The sequence below is a fragment of the Asterias rubens genome, chromosome 13 (genome assembly GCF_902459465.1).
Source record: "Asterias rubens chromosome 13, eAstRub1.3, whole genome shotgun sequence".
NCBI lineage: Eukaryota > Metazoa > Echinodermata > Asteroidea > Forcipulatida > Asteriidae > Asterias > Asterias rubens.
Genome location: NC_047074.1, coordinates 4,636,062 through 4,651,093, shown reverse-complemented (window position 1 = coordinate 4,651,093; position 15,032 = coordinate 4,636,062). Strand labels below are relative to the sequence as shown.

The 15,032-nt window shown below is 38.4% G+C and overlaps 1 protein-coding gene across 2 annotated transcripts in view; it reads left to right on the top strand.

Moving 5' to 3' along the window:
* LOC117298802 (anosmin-1-like) overlaps window positions 1-15,032 on the top strand; it is a 42,603-nt gene that overhangs the window by 17,111 nt on the left and 10,460 nt on the right. For both annotated transcript variants that reach the window (XM_033782135.1, XM_033782134.1), the window contains exons 2-4: window positions 114-185; window positions 12,448-12,507; window positions 13,861-14,077. In XM_033782135.1, coding sequence (XP_033638026.1) covers window positions 114-185; window positions 12,448-12,507; window positions 13,861-14,077 — 349 coding nt within the window. The remainder of the gene's footprint in view (window positions 1-113; window positions 186-12,447; window positions 12,508-13,860; window positions 14,078-15,032) is intronic.

Below are 15,032 nucleotides of genomic sequence, written 5' to 3'. Positions count from 1 at the left end.
TCAAGATGTTGCTGACACAAAAAGCAGGACATTCAATGATATGAGAAATATTGTCAACTTCATTCAAACTTGAACAAATGTATTAACATGAATTTTTGTGTTCTCTTCTGCAGGTTTCAACGACGGAAGAATCAAGGGGGGAGTCGTATAGATTATTATGTTTAAATTCAACAAATTGTTCATCGGTAAGTATTCAGTTTTGTCCTGCAAACAACCTTTTTTCTTTTAATGAACTTTTAATCACCATGGCCCAATCACCAAGTGTTCAGAAATGTTCTGCTAAGCAAATAATAGCAGAATACCAGTCATAAATGGCAATTGTGAAATTTTGTTGGCTTGTAACCTTGTTCTGGTAAAGACTTAGCCTTTAATCAAGGCGCATGCAGCAGCGGCACCCCCAGATATCACGCACAAAAAAAGCCCAGCGCGAGCGCCTTTAGCAACTCATTTATCTAATTAGTTATTCATATATGCAGCTTCTGTGTGTTGCCCTCAGCACGTGACTTTTAGTGCACCAGTATGTGTGTGTGGGTCTTGGGGCGTGCACGCGGCGTGTGATCTATGGTATTGCGTCTTCTTATTGGCAAACAACTCATCACGCTCATGCATTATGTATTACATTTCTCCCACCAAAAAATCTGTGGCAAAAAGTAAAGAAAATCATTTATAAGGCCCCAAAATGAGTTGCTAAAGGTGCTTCGCAGCTCGCGCCTCCGCCGTTCGCGCTGGTCTTTTTTCATGCGTGATATCTGGGGTCGTGACGCGTGCGCCTTGACTAAAGGCTAGTAAAGATTGTGCTGTTCAGCAGAAAATGTTCATCGTAAATGGAATTGTGGCTGGTAACCTGTTTCTGCTAAGCAAAATTTTTATGAAATTTCGTTCAGTTTGAACTGTACAAATGTAAGTAGCGGATTTGCTTACTGAGTGCAGATTTTTAGAAAATTCAACAAGTTTTTTAACTCCTTTTTGTATTGTGTTTTTATTGTTTTTGGTTGGGCCACATCACTCAGTGCAGGAATGAAATGTTGTAGACAAGTTCAAAATACATGTATTTGATGCCCCGTGATGTAGTTCAGGGGAGTCCAAAATCTGGAGGACAGTGGCTGTCAATCTTACTCCATTTTGTCTTGACATTAAGTAGACAATATCTTTGTGGTTAAGTCGTTTAACCGTGAATTGACCCAGGTTAGGAAGTCCAGCCTTGTATGCTCTGCAAAAAATAACACCACAAACCGCAGATTTGTTATTTCATTTTTACAAGTGACTGGACTGATTCTATCGCAAACAAAAAGTTGAATGTGAATGCGGACTGGAGTATTCCTTAAATGGTTTCCTCCAATACATGACACAGTGGAAGGGTTTTGGGTGCACATGTTTATCGAAAGGCATGCACAGTTCTGTCAATTTAGGACCGGTTGAGGTAGTTTGTTGCCTGGCGCCTTGTCAATTAAGGGCCTGCCTGCCACTTTTGGCTAAATCACTCAAATTATTCTTCACTAACTGTTGGAAAGTTGCACCAAACATGCTGAGTTAAAGTTCTTGTACTAGTTCAGGTTAACGTAAAATCTAAATGTATTGGTTATTATTTCTACGTAAAAATTTAAAATGCTCGGATTAATTTTGGTTTTCCTGTTTGGTAAAAACAGTAAAATTTGTGACCCTAAAGACTAACTGGAATCAATGATGGATTCATAATTCTTGGAACATTTAACAAATTCATAAATCTTTACAATTTGACCCTAGGTTTGCTTGTTTTTTTTACAGATTCATTTGAAATGTAATTTGTAATAACTGTCTCAGCAGAGACAGAGTAGTTTGGTGTGACGTCGTAAAATTCAGTGGGATTCTGAAGAATGATCATAATTTTAGGGTTTGAAACTTTCAATGCCTGTTAAAACAAAATCTACACCACTGGGCAAAATTTCATTTCCAGAATACATTTGTTTACGTGGTGTTACCCCAAACCTTAGATTCTAGAGTGCCTTGGGAGGTTAAAGTACATAAAGTCAAACTCGGCAACATCACATATAGATGCATGCTTTCACACAAAGCTGGCAATACAAACTGACTTCTTGTCCGTGACGAACCCAAAACCATTAACCTTTAACATGACCACGCAGTGATCTCTGATCTCGGCGTCATCACCATCCCTCATCCGGCCCCTCCTTGCAATAACATACAGTAAATCCCCTCAAACTGTCTGCCGCAATTTGTTAACTCTTTGCCCTCTCTCTGTAAACAGAATACCGAGAGACCTTTCTTGAAGAGTTGATTCCAGTTAATCTAGTCGGTTCAGTTTGTTTTTATGTTGAAAATTCGCTGACCGTGCTGGACGCAAAAACTTCATTACTTATCTTCTTTCAAGGAAAGTTTGAATACAATTGTGTTTGAAACTCACTGGGAAGATGAAACTTCACCTGATATGAATTCCTTTCATGTTCACCAAAGTTATCAATATAAATTAGAAAAACCTTGTGTTTTTTTCCTATTTATTTTATTTCATCAAAATAAAAATCCTTTTGCTATAGTATTTAGTGCAAAACAACATTTCCCACAGTAGGCCTGATAGAAATCAACTGAAGAATGCCCCTTAACAAGCTTGTCATGACGACAAAAGAATGTTCATTGACAAAACACGACTCCATAATGCTGTGTCAAAACATGGCCAAATGGTAAAGCGTTTAACAAAAAAAAGTACGCTTTCAACTTTAGAAAATGGGAAAAGACTTAAAGAAATTTTGAGTTTATTAAGTTAAGAAATTCATTGTACTTGAAACCATTATGGTTAGGAAAACATCCTTGGATGTTTAAGTTCAGCATCTGCTAGATGGATGTGATGGGAGCAAAGTATGATAGACTTAACATATGGTATGGTACCCTACATCTATGCTTTGATGTTGATTGTTCTCTGGGAGTCAGACCATCGAGAATCAGACCAAGATGGCGTGTTTTGTCGCTATGAAGCAACCATTGTTGAATCTTTTGATTGCGTGCTTTATCGGATACACCTCACCGAGCAGGATTTCCTATCGCTGGCCTCAAAAGTGCAGCTCAATTGCCTGGACTAGGCATGGCAATCGGTCAAAGTCACGCCATGTGATTAGTTTGGCACCAGCCTCATCAGCTGAAGAGTTTAAAATACCGCTGCTTGCGTGTGGCGGCAAGTGGTTTATTCTGGATACACAGCTGCCATTTATGTTCAGAGTGTTAAATCAAAATTTTCCAGCCCACAGTACTTTGACCAGGAAAAAAAACCCTGAGGAATTTGAATTCATCTCCCCTCCAGCAAAATTTACCAGAATTGTTCAACTGCATAAAGACTTATTTTTTTCCACATGGGCTTACAATTACATATTTGATGAACTATTTGATAGCATTACTATTACGGTGTGTAGTACATTGTTACACTTCGCAGGCTTGTTTTTACTCCAGAAAGATTTTCTGCGACTTGCCAGACTTCAAAGTCAGATAACTATTTTTTTTGTACATTTCAAAAGACGACTTGTCCTAAAACAATCTAGTAAAAGAATTAAATGTTTGGAGTTTTCTTTTACAGTGTTTTTGAAGGTGGAAAAGAAAAATCATAAAAGGGAACCGACATATAGCAGGCACAGATTCTTGAAATAAAGGTGTAGTGAAGTGCAGTTTAAGTTTGAATGTGTCGGCGATTTGTAAACTGTTTGAATAGAGTGCATCCTTGAAACTTGAAAGCACTGTTCGTAATCCAGCTACCGCCATCATGGTGCACAGCTTAATGCTAAACAGTGCGGCTTAAATTCAGCCCGATGATGGAAAAAAATTAAGGATTCTGTGGCCTCTCTGCCAGAAAGAAAAGATCCTGGCCTTCTGAATTTAACCCTCTGTTATTTTGTATATGTCAGTTAACAATTACCAGTCGTTGAAACTCATCTGCTTGTCAGCGACCGCAGGGGGTCTTGAAACAGGGCTATAATGATATTGCGCAGGTGCGTATGCACTTTTCCATTTATTAATCAATTTGCCACATTATTGATATGTCCAGACGTAACTCAACTCTTGAGGAGGGGGCAAAGTTTAATGAAGGTAGCTATGTAGCCACTTGACTCCTGGGTCCATTTTTACAGAATTGTGCTTACCAGAGTAAGGTTAACAGCCAAGCTACCATGTCACATCCATTTGTGACTGGTGCCCTGCTCATTCCTGCTCAGCAGAAATTTGTCAAAGCAATATTTTCTGTGTAAGCAAATCTGTGTCATGGGGCCCAGACGCCACGTCTCTTTTCTAATTTTCGGCTTTAGGCTCTGTTCTCTTGTCCAAAGCCCATACGCAAATCATGCAAAATTGTCAATCGCGCTGCCTAGCCTGAGCCGAATCTGGGGCGGAAGCCGTGGTTTCGGAAAGGGCAGATGAAAATTGGTATTTGATAACTAGAGGCAACCCAAGATCTTTCTCGGCCGAATCAGTATCAAGTCACCTAAGTTTAAAAGTCCACATATCCTGATGCTATGTTTTTCACCAGTTGAAGAACTCTTTTGCTTGGCTATTTTGCTGGTGCTTTCTTAAAGTAGCTCTATGAACTCTGAACTCTGAACTAGGGAAAGTCACATAAAAGATACTTACGTTATTTGAATAACACAAACAAACAAACAAACAAACAAACAAACAAACAAGCAAACAAACACTCAAAAGAAAAATGCTTTATACGCTTTTATTTGTAACCTTCAGGTTGCTGAATTTATCCCATGTGAACTTTAACTTAATCTAAATAAAGGAGTTTAAAGTGTTCTGCAAGCTTCTCATTAGTTTGTAGAGTGTTAAAAATTTAACCTTCTAAGATTTACATCCCCCTATCATTGCCAGTTGTATTCAACATCTAGTGCTAACCAGTCGTTTCAATAGACACCAGAGTAACATTATTTGACTTAAATCCTTAATCCTGACATTAATCTGACAGGATTATCCCTTCTCTGGATAGCTGTAACACAGCCTTTAAACCCTTCTTTTATTTGTAGCACCAAGATTAGTGGGATTACAGTAATCACCTCATCCTCTTAATGGTTTTAATCACCTCTTCTGTTGCACCCCTAATCAACGAATTCCCCCACTTACAATTGATCTTAATTCTAGAATATTCACGGGGACTTGAGAATGCTTTATTTTACATCAGGGTTTTTCTCCCCATGAGAGCTACTGATCGGGCAGATACGTGTGTGTGTGTGTGTGTACTAATAGGAGACTTTCCAACGCTAGGTGGCAGTAGACATACCGGGTAAATTTCCATTGTTTACGTAGTTCTGAACATGCGCATAATTCTGAGAACAATGGATTTACCCGGTAAGTCTGCTGCCCTCTATCGTCCCAGAAAGTCTCCCATTGCGTGCCGATACGTGTGAATTGCGGCATACATGTATACGCAAACAATAATATATTGTATTGTTTTTTTCTGAAAGGCACAAAGGCACTGTACACCTTTGGTAATTGTCAAAGACCAGTCTTCTCACTTGGTGTATCTCAACAAATGCATAAAAAAATAAACCTGTGAAAATTTGAGCTTGGTTGGTCGTTGGAGTTGTGAGATAACTATGAAAGAAAAATCTGTCACACGAAGTTGTGTGCTTTCAGATGCTTGATTTTGAGACCTCAAATTCTAAATCTGAGGTCTCGAAATCCAATTTGTGGAAACTTACTTCTTTCTCAAAAGCTACATCACTTCAGAGGGAGCCGTTCTCACAATGTTTTATACTATCAACCTCTCCCCATTACTTGTTACCAAGTAAGGTTTTATGCTAATAATTATTTTGAGTAATTACCAATAGTGTCCACTGCCATTAAAACTTCAGATCAAACTCACGAAAGTTATCAAGATATACACAACTCTTTAGAATCATATGCTCCAGTTTGCACAAATTCAACACCGTTTAGAAAACATTCCAAGGCTCTTAATTTGGGACCAGAATTCCCCCAAAGTTTAGAAAAATGTCATTGCTGGAGAGAACCATGTACAGTGGGCCTTCTGCAATACACTGTAGGACCATGGTAGGACTGAAGACTCAATAAACATTGGGAGGGGGAGTCTAAAAAAACATAATCATATTTTTTTATTATTGTTGTTAACCAAAACCCTTAAAAATGACAGTAGAATGGAATTAATGAGGTTTAATACTTGTTTAATACGCAGACCAGAACCACCCACACCGTGACCCTATCAAAACTGAATCTAGACAAAAGCATTGTAAGAATGGGTGAACAGTGACATCATGTAAAAACAAGTGATGACATCACAGGACTGTATCAAAACATCCGGAGGCTTTTTCAGCTACTGTGGGTGTACTTTTTCACTCAAAGAAATATTACCATATTACTGTGAAGGGACTTCTTTCTCAAAATGGTTTATACAATCAACAGCTGCAGTGCTTCCCAACAGTAATTAGTTGCTATGGTTGTAAATTTTGCACCCATAACAATAATTATTCGTAAAATTCCGGACACAGCAAAATTCTTTTGGCTTTATCCCATTCTTTTGTTTGATCATGTGAATTCACCAATAGGCAGGAGAAACAACACCAAAAGCGTATTGAAACTTGAGAGTGACACCAAGATGTTTATAATGCTCAAATTGTTTTCAATTTGTGAGTGTTTATTGACAGTGGAATGCTCCAAATAATAAGCGCAGTGGGTAACAGCCGGTTTCAGGGTCCAACAGTGGACACAGTTGCTGTCTGTGTTATACATTTGTACATGTATGTAATTTATTGTGACTGATGGCGTGTTCAAACCGAACAAAAACCCAGCACAAGAGGGATTTAGGGATCCCTAAGTCTTGTGGATTAAGCCCCTGAATTTCCCCCCCCCCCCCCCCCGAAAAAAAAAGCTGCCATGAAAGGGGTAGATAGCTGAGGTTCTCTGGCCCCTTTGTGGTGCACTTTTCTGGGCAGTAAGTCTTACCCAATGCCTATTTTGGAGGTTGAAAAAAACGGGCGATAACTGTGTGCTTGACTCTGTTGGGTGGGATGCTAAACCCCTGCACCCAGGGTTACTCTTCAGTCCTCTCTCCCATTGAGAACCCAACAAGTGGATTAGTTCTGGCCACTTGAATTCAACGTTATGTTTCTTGTGCCTTTGGCTTGATTTGACCTTCCTGTAGTGTGTAGAATTTGTAGCTGTTCTCTTTGTGAGTGCTGGGTTTTGATGCTGTGTGGCTTTGACATGAAAGAGACTCCTTTTGTTGACTGTGTCAAAATGATCCATAAGTTTTTGCCCAAGTGTTTTTATCGTTGAGTATTTAAAAAAAGGCTTATTGTTATGCAGTGCTCCGGGTTTCGAGCCCATAACTCAAGATGATCAATCGATTTTAAGGCATTGGAATTTAAAATGTTTTTGCAGCTCGGTTAAAGAAATCCTTTCATTTTCCTCAATCAATTGAAGAATAATGTTTTATAAGGCACTTTTGGTTTTGTATAAAAGCCAAAGTCAAGTTTTTAACCTGTCCAATATAGTTTCATATTTTGTGACATATTTTGTGACATATTTTGTAATGAAAATGGGACCTAAACACAAAATCTTCTGTTAAACTTTATTTAAGAAAACTTCACAACTAAGCGTGGCCAGTGTTGTAAGAGGTAAAGCCCAGGTCAAACCTCTATTAAATAGTTAAGACGGGGAATGCACATAAACTAGTCTGGCCTTCTTGGAACAAGTTATCTACATGTTTTAAACCCTTTTTTCCTTTAAAGCCTCTTTTCCCCATTGACGTCAGAATTCTTTAAATATCTAACACCCCAAACCTCCTGGCTTAAACCGTACCTTATCTGAGCAGAGAAACAAGGCGGATTTATCTTCTTGGCTGCCATCTTTTTCCCCAAACAACAGGCTCCTCGATCCTTTCCGAGAGAATAGGATTCACGATGAATGAGAAGCAGTGAGAGAAACCCGGGTTGGATTTGGAATTAAGAGGAGCTTATAATACGGTTGGCAAATAGCCCAGAGCGTACAAGGCCTGCAATACACTTTGGGAGATGCTCACAGGTGCAAGAAGGGTGCTGATCGTGATGGGGGAAAAAAAAAGGGGGACCTCGCTGAGACCCGGATCGTAGGGTGGGAGGAGGCTTAAATATTGAGGGACAAACAGAGATTTATTGTTTCAAGATGCTGGCTGCGAATGATATAACAACAAATGCTGAATGACTGGGAGTTTCATTGTTTGAAAGGGCAAGGTCATTTCCATTTTACAAAGGGCACTTCCATTTTATGTGGAATTTTTTTATAGGGGCACCGCGTCTAAGATCATGGCAGTAGAGGCAATGGCGTCCAGGCCCGTAATTCCAGGCCTGATTAACACCTGATTGACAAAAGGTTTATTAATATAATTGTCTGAGACAAAATTCACTTGTTCTTATTGATGCAGTGTAAACAAAAGCAGATACTTTTTTATTTATATTAATTGTTTGCCCTGAGATGTACCATGCTAATTATTTTCAGTGTCAATTTAGAAAGATTTTTTTTTTCTCTCCTTTTTTTTCTGTCAGAAATAAAAATGTTACTGTTTCTGTGTATACATACTTATAAACCTTTCAACATTTCCATAAGTGCTTGGGTGGTTTAAAGGGGGACAAAAAAGAAAAGAAAAGAAAAAAGATTAACTCACATGTCCAAAAACCTCTTAGCTTTTTCTAAGAATCAAGTACTCTAGAGAAGAAAATTGAACAAAACAGGAGCGGGGAACCTAAACCTGCTCAATTTATTTGTAGCTGCTCTCCAAGGGCACTTAGATTGCTGCCAAGGATTTTATGGGCGGTGTGTGCTGGCTTTACCAAACACACACCGCTTCATTGCCTGTCAGCTATGCCCACTCCTTTCATCCCTTGCCAGCAGTGTCCGCTCGGCTTGAAACTATCTGACACAATAACCAATAAAGCGGAGAATAGAAAGACAAGTGGAACGGAAGCTCAGGGTATTGTCATGGAAAACAGGATTTTTTTTCTTCTCCCTGCTTCGGAGAGGGGTTTCCATATAGAATAATCAGTGTGGATTGAATGAGTGTGGATTTTTATTTATTTATTACCGAGTCAAGTTTGCAAGCCGTTTCTCAAGCTGGCCAGCCGTTTGTCAAGTAGGCCAGCTGTCTGTAGCCATGATACGACGGTACCACTTGGATTATATGCACAAACAGAGTTTTCTTACCCATCATTTGCTAGTTTGGGTGATAGATGAAGACTTTGTATTTTAACATTAAACCAGTCAAACAAATTTAGTAATTTAGATTGCTATCCTTCAATCTTTGAAGTGAAAAACTTATGGGGGATACATAGTTTTTTCAAATTAACACTCACTATTATATATGCCTACACGGCATAATGATGTCATCATGTTGTTTTGACACTTTTTTGCAATTTTGATCATTGATTACAAATTTTCAGAACAAAGCAAGGTGCAATATTTGTTTTTTACACCAGGCTTTTACTCCCGGAAACAGAACACCTAGAGTTTGTTCACACACTCTCAATGGCTTTTTTCCCCCTGTTTTTTTCTTTTTAAAGATAACATATACAAGCAGTTCTATTAAAAATTGTGATGAAATTAAATTGTGTTCCATAGCTAGAGGGTGCATAAATACTTTTTCTTTGGGGGGGGGGTGATAAAGGTTGCAACTTTTACATAATTGTGTTTTGTTGAATTGATTTGTGGGAGAAGTAGCGCTTGAATGTGTAAATGTATACTATAAGCCTGTACACCAGAAGTTCAAAGGCCACTCTATGCAAGCAGTCTATAAAAAAGCAAAGAAATGAACAGCAGAAACCTGTTGCAACAAAGAGCAAAATCACCCCCTCTTTATAATGGCATTGTTACTGTTGGTTTGTGCTGAAAAGAACAAGAAAATTCCTGAGGTCAGAGTTTAGTGACTGCTAAAGGGACAATACCACGACAGTTAATGGTTTCAGAATACGGAATGGCTATTTGAGCCAGAGACATGAGTAATTCAACACGATGACGTTCAGTCTAATTAGGAAGTGGGATAGATCGAACTTAAGCAGATGGTCTATTTTTGACTGTTATAAGAATGGTGTTTGGAAATCAAAACCTTAAGTGTGCTGGGATGGGAGGGTGAACAGGGGCGTTTGTTCCTAATTGGTTGTACCTGAGAGGGGTTTGGTCCATTGGAAACGGTCTCCATGATGTGTCAGAGTCCAAACCGGTTGATTACATTTTGTCAAAAGAATATTTTGTTCCGGTGCATAAAGATTTCTTGTCCGGGTATGTGGGGGTGTAGCACCCCCCACTGAAACAAAATAACAGGCGACGTAGGAGTTGCACGCTGGGAGAGCTTGTGGATGTTGTAGATTTGCGGACTTGCAGATTTGTCAGCTATTATAGTCCCTTTCGCAAACACAGTTCTCCCCCATGCACAAGCTACTGCATTGGGTCCGCTCATGTGAATTGCATGATCCGATTACGCCAGCAGAACAAAATAATTTATTTTATTACTTTTTCTGGGGGAGGGGGGTTGACTTCCAAGGATATTATTTCAATCCATCCTGTTTAGGCTTAACTTCAAACATTTGGGTTCAGAATGCCCAACAGTTTTGAAAAATCCTGGAGAGAGAACCCTGACACCAGATGTATCCCTATTTTCTCAATATCAAATTTTCTCGGTAAAATTTACAGAGAAAATTTCTATTCAAATTCTAGTTAACTTCAAATGATATGAATTTTGACAGCGGTCTAACTTTTAGGATTGATAATATTGACTAGTTATCTGCCGTGCCGTGCAGAAATGTTCAGGGAAGAATAAGCAAGCAGTACTCATTGTTGGTAATATGATTCCGCTCAGCAAGATTCCTTTGTGCTTAGCTTCCTTTGATATTGGCCAAAGTCTGATCTTATCATTTTAACTTCACTTACTCAAATATAAAAAAACAATATCAAGAAACTTCATTCCTTGCAGGAACAATTGTTTAATCCTCATCCTGTGTTCTTATTGAAGAAAATAACTTCCTCTTCCTATACGACCAACAGATTTGACAGAGTAGATGAGCCACAGTACGATCAAAGTTTGATTAAAGTCGTTGCGTCTTAAGAACCTACGTGTCTTTCTTGAGAAGGAACTAAATCCCAGAACAAAGGATGACTGAGGATAGGTGATTGACAATGTATCACCCTCTCTATCAAGATCCCCTGTTGTTGGGTTGCTTTCTTTCGTGGCCCTGATGGCAGGCGATACTTGTACAATGCAGGGGATGGATCGTGCCCGTTGCACCATGTAATCAGTCTGTCCAGAGAGAAGAAGCTCCCTTTTGCCAATCATCGAGGGGGATAACACATCCTTTAGTCGTCCGTCTATGAGGCATGCGTGGGCCTTTACCCGGGCTACTATACCAAGTTGCCAGCGTTTCAAACAATCGCCACACAGAGTAGCCCCTTTAGTCCGAGTGACATCCGTCTTTGTCGTTTGCCTAGTCAGGTGTTCATGGAACATTACTGTTTTCTCTTTGCATATCTGGAAGTGATCTCACGGGTTCAACATCCTCATGAGAAACTATATTTAAAAAACAGTAAACAAGTTATGTAAACTGTAAGCTTTGCTCCACAGAGACGCTAAGCTGAAACAAGTGCGTAGCCAATTTATCAAAAAGCAAGAAATGAGATAGTCACAAACAACATATATACAATGATCTAGTATTTTTGCTGGTTGTCCTTTTTTACTGAGCTAAATAAACAATTCACTGATGTTTTTTTGTTAGTTTTTAATATTTTTCAAATGAAAAATCTGTCTTGCTGAAATGGTTCCTCAAAGTACAATGAAAAAATGATTTGCTGTCAGTTATTGTTTGGTTAAAATAATATCAAGAGCTTTGTTAATCCCTGGTTATTTTGGGGGCTGCTTGAAGGGATTTCATTGAGACATTTTTATGGTATCCTTTTATTTGGGAATTTGCATCATGGTCGATTCACTCTTGCCATAGTGTCAAACATCTTTGTGTTCGATCCGGACTTGTAAAGATGAGCTCCTGCCATCTTGGTCATAGCCCCTGTCTTCAATAGCAATCAGGATATGTCACTTTTAAAGGGGTCCAGACTACACTCCCTTGCTAGATTTGCAATACAACAAAGCATTTTTGTTGGGCTGCATTTTTGGAAAAGTCGTTTTGATATGAAATATTCTTCCATGAAATGCTTTACTTTTTGAGAAAACAGTAAAACAATATCAATTTTCGATATCGAGAATTACGGGAATTAAACACATGTCATGACACGGCGAAACACGCTGATATAAGGGTGGGTTTTCCCGTTATTTTCTCCCGACTCTGATGACCGATTGAGCTTAAATTTCCACAGGTTTGTTATTTTATATAGAAGTTGTGATACACGAAGTGTGGGCCTTGGACAATACTGTTTACCGAAAAGGTCCAATGGCTTTAAAGAACTGACATTTCTAATACCATTCCTTTTTTTCCCCCATCCTTTCTGCAGTGTGTTATTCCTTGTTCATCTGAGTATAAAACATCATCATTATGCAAATCAAAATGTGTGGTGAGTCAATATTGTCATTGTTACTACTTATTTTTAAAATTTTTAAAGTCTGCATTTTTCTGGAACAGTTATTTGTATTGATTTTATGCATTTTAATGGATTTTGCCTGTGCCAGCAATTCATCACTGTAATAACCTATCTCTCTGAAAGTTTGTTTTATATACTCACCGCCTTGATAACCTTGTTTGGTAGATACGTGCGCTATATAAGACTTTGATATTATTTATTATTATTATTATTATTTCCCCCTGGAGTGGCCAGTGAAATGAGCTAGTTGTTTTATATTTAAATTGGTGATTGAAGTGAAACTTATGCTACCTGCAAACTGACAAGAATTGAGGCACTATGACAAATGCGTGATAAATTTCATCTACATCCAATTGAGTTTTCCTGTGATGTAGATGTCAAGGGAAAAAGTGGCACAAAGTAAGCGTTCATTTACTATTTCCTTTTTGGCAATCGTTCTTGGCGAGGTGAATATGTTGGCTAAGAAAGTGGCCCAGCGCTGCCAACTCTCTCTGATTTTGCAGAAAGTTCCCTGAAAATGATACAATCTTTCCATGTTCTAATGAACAAACTTGGAAATTGTCTTGATCAAGTTGTTCGTAATTCGAAATGTCTCCCTAGTTTGTGTTTAAAATCTCCCTGATTGCAAGACGTGAGTAATGACAGCTCTGGAAGTCAAATAATAATTATAATAATACTATCGAAGTCTTATATTGCGCATGTATCTACCAAACAAGGTACTCAACAAGGCGCTGAGTTAAAGAGGTAGGCTGCCTCCTGTTTGAAAAGGCAGCAAAAATTTTGGCCCAAATTGATTTGTCAACTTCTTCTTATCCAACCAAAATTTAAAGTTGCAACTCCTGATTTTTCGCCAAAACATCACAAAATGCGGAATACATTTTCTCTAACGAAACAAATGTTGACAGCTGAGTTCGTTTCAAAATAAAAATAAAAACTTATCAGGAAAATTGTTGTTCATGATTGTCTCTGGTTATGTGCGATAATGTTTAGTCCTGACAATAACTCATGCTGTATCTTTTAACTAGGTATATTTAATCAATGGAAATTTGCTTTGTTCAGTATCTCATTTGAAGGTTTAAAACTTTCCTAACTGTCGGAAAATTGACGCCAACATTTAAATCAATTTTTATAACCATCGATTTTGCAAAACCTTTTAGTTATGCAGAATGAAAAGGAAAGTATAAGCTTAATGCAAAACCCTTTCGGAATGTTTGCTTCAAATTTGTGTTTCCTTTTTTTAATGAAAATGATACTGTAAACTGTAACTGTTTAAATTTTTTTCTTCTAAACTTTAAATGTTAATACTTTTCTTCTCCTTCTCAACAGTTGTCGTCTGACATTTCATGGTGCCACAGCTCTTGCGAGTATTTGAAATTAAGTCACAACCAAAAAACTGGCACTTGCCCGCCGCTAGATACAATACAGGGATTCGGTAAAGCCTGCGCTGAGACATGTTCTAATGACTCGCAATGTAACCGGAAGGAGAAATGTTGCTATAATGGTTGTGGGTATACATGCCAAGAACCAATTGTGAACAGATTGGGTAAGACGTCAATCCCCCCAAGCCCCCCCCTTTTTGTTAAACCAATCTCAGTTTTGGAATTTCATCTTTGAGAGTGCAAGATAAGATGATTTTCATTTTGCAAGGAGCACTTCCATTTGAAAGTCTATTGAGAAAATTTGGAAGGGAGGCCAAGACCAGGGGCCAATTTCATAAAGCCTGTAAGCACAAAAACTTGCTTAGCATGAAATTTCTCTCTTAACAAAAACAGGATTACCGACCAAATTTCCACGTGATTTTCAGGATAAGCAAACAACAGCTGTATGCCAGTAACGAGCAATATGCACCAAATTAAAATTTGGTCTGTAATCTTGTTTTTATCAAGGAAGAAATTTCATGCTTATTAAATTTTTGTGCTTATAGGCTTCATGCAGTTGGGCCCAGGGGAACCTCAAGGGAAAAATCCCAGGCCTGCAATCACCCCCCCCCCCCCGCCCTTCCATGAAAAAGTTGTTTGCTTTGACACTTTTGTGAACCAACCCAACTGAGACTTCATGTAACACTGTGCCATACTTATCAGTTAGTTTTACAGGATAAATGATTTAAAAGATAACTAGTTCAAATATAAGCAGGGATTCATCAACAAATTAGTATGCTGATGTAATATAACTCCAGGGTATGCTTTGTTCAGGCTGATACAAGATTATCCCCAGGGCTAAATTTCATGGAGCTGCTAAGCACACAAATTTGCTTAGCATAAAATTTCTTCCTTGGTAAAAACAGGTTTACCAACCAAATGTACGTTTCTTGCATATATATTGCTTGTTACTGGTGTTCAGCTGTTGTTTGGTTATCCTATTTTTTATCAAGAAAGGAATGTCATGCTAAGCAAATTTTTGTGCTTAGAAGCTCTATGAAATTGGGCCCAGGAGTGTGTCAGGACCCTTGTGGAATGGGATGCAAATTTTGCTGTTTTTTTTTTACAAAGTGTAGATTG